This window comes from Archocentrus centrarchus, chromosome 18 (assembly GCF_007364275.1).
Source record: "Archocentrus centrarchus isolate MPI-CPG fArcCen1 chromosome 18, fArcCen1, whole genome shotgun sequence".
Classification (NCBI taxonomy): domain Eukaryota; kingdom Metazoa; phylum Chordata; class Actinopteri; order Cichliformes; family Cichlidae; genus Archocentrus; species Archocentrus centrarchus.
Genome location: NC_044363.1, coordinates 12,409,118 through 12,415,325, shown reverse-complemented (window position 1 = coordinate 12,415,325; position 6,208 = coordinate 12,409,118). Strand labels below are relative to the sequence as shown.

The 6,208-nt window shown below is 40.1% G+C and overlaps 1 protein-coding gene across 1 annotated transcript; it reads left to right on the top strand.

Annotated features, from left to right (window-relative positions):
• The first annotated feature begins 380 nt into the window (after nt 1-380).
• LOC115797009 (uncharacterized) lies at nt 381-1,264 on the top strand. Its single transcript, XM_030753496.1, has 3 exons — nt 381-433; nt 541-900; nt 1,032-1,264. The coding sequence occupies exons 1-3, from the start codon at nt 385-387 to the stop codon at nt 1,262-1,264; spliced, it is 642 nt and encodes a 213-aa protein (XP_030609356.1). The 5' UTR covers nt 381-384.
• The last annotated feature ends 4,944 nt before the right edge of the window (nt 1,265-6,208 follow it).

Here is a 6,208-nt window from a genome sequence, read left to right as displayed (position 1 = left end):
ACTCACCGTTTATCACTGTGTTTATACACAACTTTGGATCAATCTACTAGTTATTATTTATCTCTGGCTCTCTTCCACAGTGTCTTTTCTCCTGTCTCTCTCTCCCCTCAGCTCTAACTGGTCACAGCAGATGACCGCCCCTCCCTGAGCCTGGGAGTTTTTCCTTCCCGGGATTTCTTTATGCACTAGTTTGTACCTCTGGTGCAACGATATGTGGACACGTAAAGCAAAATTATCAGCCAGCAGTTAATTAGACCAGTTACGCAAGAATTTAATGCAGCTCTTGGGCATACAGTCTTCTATTGCTCTGGACATTTGTTGTGACCAAATACATTTTTTTTTTTTTCATGACTCTTCACCTCTGTCTCCTCTCACAGGGAGAAGATGATCTGCAGGATCCTGCTGCTCCTCATCCTCACCTCATGTGTCTCTGGTTAGTTTACAGCTTCACTTTATGAACTCCAAATAAAGCTCAACAACAGATTTGTTCCAGTTCTCAGTGTGTCTGCTCCTCTCTTTCCCTCTCTGTCTCCTCAACAGGATCATTTGTAGTCAATGTGACACAGACCTCCTATCAGGCAGAGGAGAACCACAACATCACACTGGAGTGGACGTTCACCACCAACCCTGACAGATCCATCACTTCACTGAACATCCTCTGTGACCTGATCATTGATCATAAAGAGTTTGTCCTGTATCGTGTTCATGGAGGTGTTGAGGTGTCAGAGTCTCAGGATGCAAAGTTTTCAGGACGAGTCCAGAGTGACAAAGACGCCCTCAGAGAAGGACGAATCAGACTTCAAGTGTCCAGACTCAGGACTGATGACTCGGGTCTGTACCTGTGTGAGGTCAACACTGATGATGGCTTCAGTGTTGGAAGATGTCAGCTTAACGTCACTGGTAAGTTGATTCAGTAGAATTATGAAAAATTGTACCATATTTTAGTGTTGAACTTTGGAATTATATATTTTATGTTCTTTGGAGTTAGTTTATAAACTATAGGAATAAAATATATTTTGTGTCCTTTCCAGCAGCTGCTGATGAGCCCAAACCTCAAACTCCAACAGTGAACCCACAGGCAGAGAGTCGAGGAAGGATCGGCCTCCATGCTGCTCTCATACTGACAGCAGCTGCTGCAGCTCTGCTCATCACACTGTGCTTGAAAAACAACAAAGAAACACAATCATCATGTAAACAGTCTCTGAGCAGCGTGCTCACCTCGACTTCTTCCTCTGAGTCTCATCCTGCTGCTTCATGTGACTGAGGAGCTCCCTGAACTCCACAGATCCACATGTTAACAGCTGGGTCTGCAGTGGAAGCTTTGTGGGAGCATCAAGCTCAGTGTGAGCTGAGAAACACTGTCTGCAGTCTGCAGCCATCATCACAAAATACTGAGGAAACATTCAAAGCTCTGATCACACAGATCAAAGAAGGACTTTTCTTTTTCCTGGAGCTTCTTTCATTGGTCTGTCAGACATTTTCAGAGGAGTCTTTAATATTTAGCTCTTCAGTTTGTAGACTGATTGATCACTGTGCTGATCTCCAATCAGCTGTGATCAATAATTACTGTTTAAAATGTGCCTGAACTCAACAGGTCAAAATAACGATGAGTCTGTTAACAAGTGAAATCACAAATATATGAACATTTTAATATCATTCATGAGCATATGTTTCCAATACGTTTCATAGATTACAGACCAAAAAGATATTTGTCACAGTTCCAATAAGCCAATCAGTTTTTTGTCAAATATCAGAAACCACTTTTTGGCAGAGGATCAGTTTTAGGGGCCACAGGGCCATTCATATAGCTTTGTTTGGGAACCCACTCCTCCTTTTTTATTAGTCATTACAGCTTACAGCATATCCTGACAGATGGCTGCCCCTCCCTGGTTCTGCCGAGGTTTATTCTTCCTGTTAAAAGGGAGTTTTTCCTTCCCACTGTCACCAAGTGCTTAACCATAGGGGGTCGTTTGATTGTTGGCTTTTCTCTGTAATTATTGTAGAGTCTTCACCTTTCAATATAAAGCGCCTTGAAGTTACTGTTTGTTGTGAAAAAACTGAATCACTATACACACAGGCGCACCACAATTTAATACTGATATTGGCGGTGGGGTGGGGGGATGGCATTGCCTGAGACATTACACATTTTGTGTTTCTCTCCATGTGTGTGTGACCTGTGTGCGTGTGTGTGTGTGTGTGTGTGTGTGTGTGTGGGGGGGGGGGGGGGGGGGGGGGGGGGGGGTCTTTGCTGAGTGCTGGGAGGTTTTCGGATGCCTGGGGCCCTGTTCTCGGCTCTTGTTGGGGTGGCCGGTTCTGGCAGGTTCAGCTGCCCTTTGCATTTGGCCCTCTGGATTTTTGTTCTTTGGTCATAGTGACTCCGTCTGGGGCCTCCCTCCTCTTTAGGGATGCTGTTCTCATTAGACCTGTGGACTTGGGTCTTAAGTGCTGCGGTCAGCACAGAATTTAAACCGATCTTAAAAGTATGTGTCAGTTTGTGGAGTGCCTTTGTGGAATGGTTTAGATGAGGAAATTAAGCAAAGTACAAATATTGCACAATTCAAGAAAAAATATAAAGAGTTTATAAATAATGTGTATAAATATGAATGAGATCTAATGTTTTGTTATTATTGAATTGTAGATACATGTACATTAAGCCCTGATCTATAGAGGATTGGGTAAATTGTATCTTCGGGTACTTTGATATGGGTAGGTATGTGTAGCCATACATGCATGTGTTTGTGTATACATAGGCATGTTTGGGTAATAATATAACTAGTTTAATTATGAACTTGTATAATGACATAGGGACAGGACTAGATAAGTTATTGCTTCTTCCTGCTCCCTTTTCGAATACCTTGAGATTTTTTTATAAAATACATTGCTGGACATTTTATTTATTAATGTTTGCTTTGTATCTGTTGTATATGTAAATATATGTACATATGCATATATAATACATGTATGCTTTATTTTCCAAAACTGTTTTTTTTTTCTTTTTAATTTTAATTGTTCGAAATAAATTCAATAAAAAAAATTAAATAAATAAAATTCCATTTTATTTATAATCGGGTCTCCTGGGCCTTTCTTTCTGCCACTGGCTCCTGGGGGCGCTGTTGGGGCTTCTTGATCCCATTTTCAAGTACGTTTCCTCAGAAACACACACACACACACACACACACACACACACACACACACACACACACACACACACACTCACACACACACACACACACAAGCAAAAGGCTGTTAGTAATATAACACAGAAAAAAGTACACGGTGTCCATGTAAGGGTTAACTTGACATCAACTGTGTCTCCATCAGTAACACTTTGTTTTGGATGGTGACTGAAGTTTGATTTGGAAGATAAACTGAAAGAATTGATCAAAATACCTATTTTGTGAACTATAAGGCTCTTTTGATTGCATTCACTCTGTCACTACTGTTTGGAAGTCTAAGCAAAGGAACCTGGAATGGAGATGTTCTGCTATAGTTAAAGTGAAAGCAAAGCGTTTTCATAGGTTAAGGTTGGCCATTGGCGCTTATGAAAGTGCAGCAGAGAAGCTTTGGGGAGAAGAGGTTTAGCAGCACCTTTGACTCAGCCTTTTGTAAATTGATCAGAATCTGGTGAGAAGTCAGTCAAGCCAGTCACACCAGTTTAAAGGGAAGGCTGCAGTGGGTGGGTTTATTAATACAGATCGTCTGTTGGTTTGTGATGTTTTCACATGATTCAAAATGAAACTGCAGGTTTTAAGATGACAGAGGTTTGAGCACTTCCTGTGTACTTGTCAGAGGAAACCCCACACAGAAACACTAACTTTGTAACCAGAACAAACTTCACATTCAACTCACAAACCAACAGCATCGCACTGCTTATGAGGCAGAAGGTAATGTGATTGTACCCTTTGGTTATTTGGATTTCTGTTTACAGAGTGAAATTAGTTCCATTTGCTGGTATACAAAGGGTGTTATAATATTCTACATGCTGAGGAGAAAGAAAAAAAGGCTAAAAATATTAGGAGACTAGAAAAAAGCTGCCTGCCACCTCTTGGTTTTTACTGAGTTTCTTCAAACCAGCAGGTCAGAACTGCTGAATTTCAGTCAGCTCGTGTGATGAAAGGTTGCATTTTGCTGCTATTGACTGAGTTTTGTGAAGGCTGCTGATGTCTTGGAGGAAACTACTAACTTTTTGTGGCCTGTACTTCCCGTGCAATATTTCCTGTTGAATGTATTGCAGATCACTGAATAAGTCCTGTAACTTATTAAAGTGGAAACCAGTTTCGTACAAAAAACAAGACAGACAGAAATAGAACACAGTGAAAGCCTTTTTTTTCAAATTTTCATTTGAAAAAGTCATTTGACCTTCATTGTAGAACTTGCTACTTTATAAACTATAAACATAAGATCTATGTGTCAACATCTCACACTAATCTTTTACTTGAAAATAATAATTTATTAAATGAAACCAAAATGTGTTGCATGGGCTGAAACATCTGCTGTTTCTCACAGTGTTGGACATAATGGCGCTAACATCATCTAAGCAGGAAGCAGCTAAATTTCAAAACTCAGCTGCTCCCTTTTATCCGGACAACTTTATTTCCATCACTGCTGCACAACACTAGCTTCCTGTTAGAGATTGATTTAAAAGTTTTTAATATTTTTGAAGTTGTATTTGGTCTCCTAATTGAGGTCCTGACTCAAGGCCTCAGGTCGGGGGTCCAAGGCTGAGCATGATACAGGCCTGAGAGTTCATGATGAATTATCAGAGTACAGAGGATGTTCAGTGACGTGATGGATCTGTCAGGTTTGGTGGTGAACGTCCACTCCAGTGTGATGTTGTGGTTCTCCTCTGCCTGATAGGAGGTCTGTGTCACATTGACTACAAATGATCCTGTTGAGGAGACAGAGAGGGAAAGAGAGGAGCAGAGGAGCCTCTTGAACAAGAAACTCCACCTCATGTTTCTTCAAATTTGAAACATTACATCTATAAATTAGTAGATCTCTTAAATTAAATTTCCCAACAGAAACCACCATTCTTTAAAGTATATATTTTTACAAGCCACAAGGTGGCGCTATTTCAACAAAGAACCAAAAGGGGTATATTGAAACCTGTGAACTCTTACATCCTCGCTCTCTGACTCTCACTAAATACAGAAAAAGCAGCTTGGAGTAAGAGCAGTGTAGCGGTCAGTATTAGCTAACAGCATTAACATCACGAACATGCTGTGAATATCACAATGTAAGTTTTAAACATCATGAGTTATCAGGCTATTTTAACATACCAAAATATTACTATGAGTGATTTACCTTTAAGTACCACAGTCCACGACACGTTTTAGCTTCAGTCAGAATAACATTGAATCCCACAAACAGCCATCAGTCGGTGTCTGCTGATTGGTCTGTTTCAGAGAGCTTTCAGTAGGAATCCTCCATGTGTTCACAGCATAAACCACAAAAGGACAGACTCATAATAGTGTTTAGCCTAAATTAAAAATCAAGCAAATATATGTTTGTCTCATTCTATTTCCATGCAGACTGTGCCATCAGTCTCTATTATAAACATTTTGCACAACTCCAAATTATGCAAGAATAAATGCCCAGTAATTATTTGAACTGCTACATTACCTTTGCATCTTCTGAACCAGCGAGCTGAGACTCTCCTGAAGAGTAACTGAATTTTTGTTTTTTTGTGAGAGTAATCTTTCCACCACTCTGCATATTTTATCAGCTGCTTTCTGCATCTCCTCCACGCCCCTATGCTGTGCAACAATTATAATTTGTTTATGCTTTACTTCCTGTGTGTGTCAAACCTTTATGCAAATTTTGGTATATTCAAAAGCACTTCACTAACATTTCCAGTCTTGAATAACAATTGAAATCCTCCCACGCATGTTGGTGCTGTTTAGTATGCAGTTGTTCATTATTGGAAAGTTGACTCATTCTATGAACCTTTGTTGCTGCGGTTCCAAGTGCAGTGAGTTTCTGTCTGATGCATCTGTTGGAGTATCAATGTGTGAATGTTAGCTAGAAAGCACTTTGAAATAGAACAAAACAGTGCTTGTATGTGTGCAAATGTGTAAATGCAAATGTGTTATATAAAGCACTTTGCTACAGTAGAAAAGTGCAATATAAGAACTCATCCATTTGCCATTTGAGTATAGTGAACTCATCGACACGCTCCAGAAATCAGTTTGAGATGATTTGACACAGA

Coding starts and splice junctions, on each gene's coding strand:
- LOC115797009 (XM_030753496.1), top strand. CDS start 385: ATGATCTGCAGGATCCTGCTGCTCCTCATCCTCACCTCATGTGTCTCT. Junction 434..540: donor CCTCACCTCATGTGTCTCTG/GTTAGTTTACAG, acceptor TCTCCTCAACAG/GATCATTTGTAGTCAATGTG. Junction 901..1,031: donor ATGTCAGCTTAACGTCACTG/GTAAGTTGATTC, acceptor TGTCCTTTCCAG/CAGCTGCTGATGAGCCCAAA.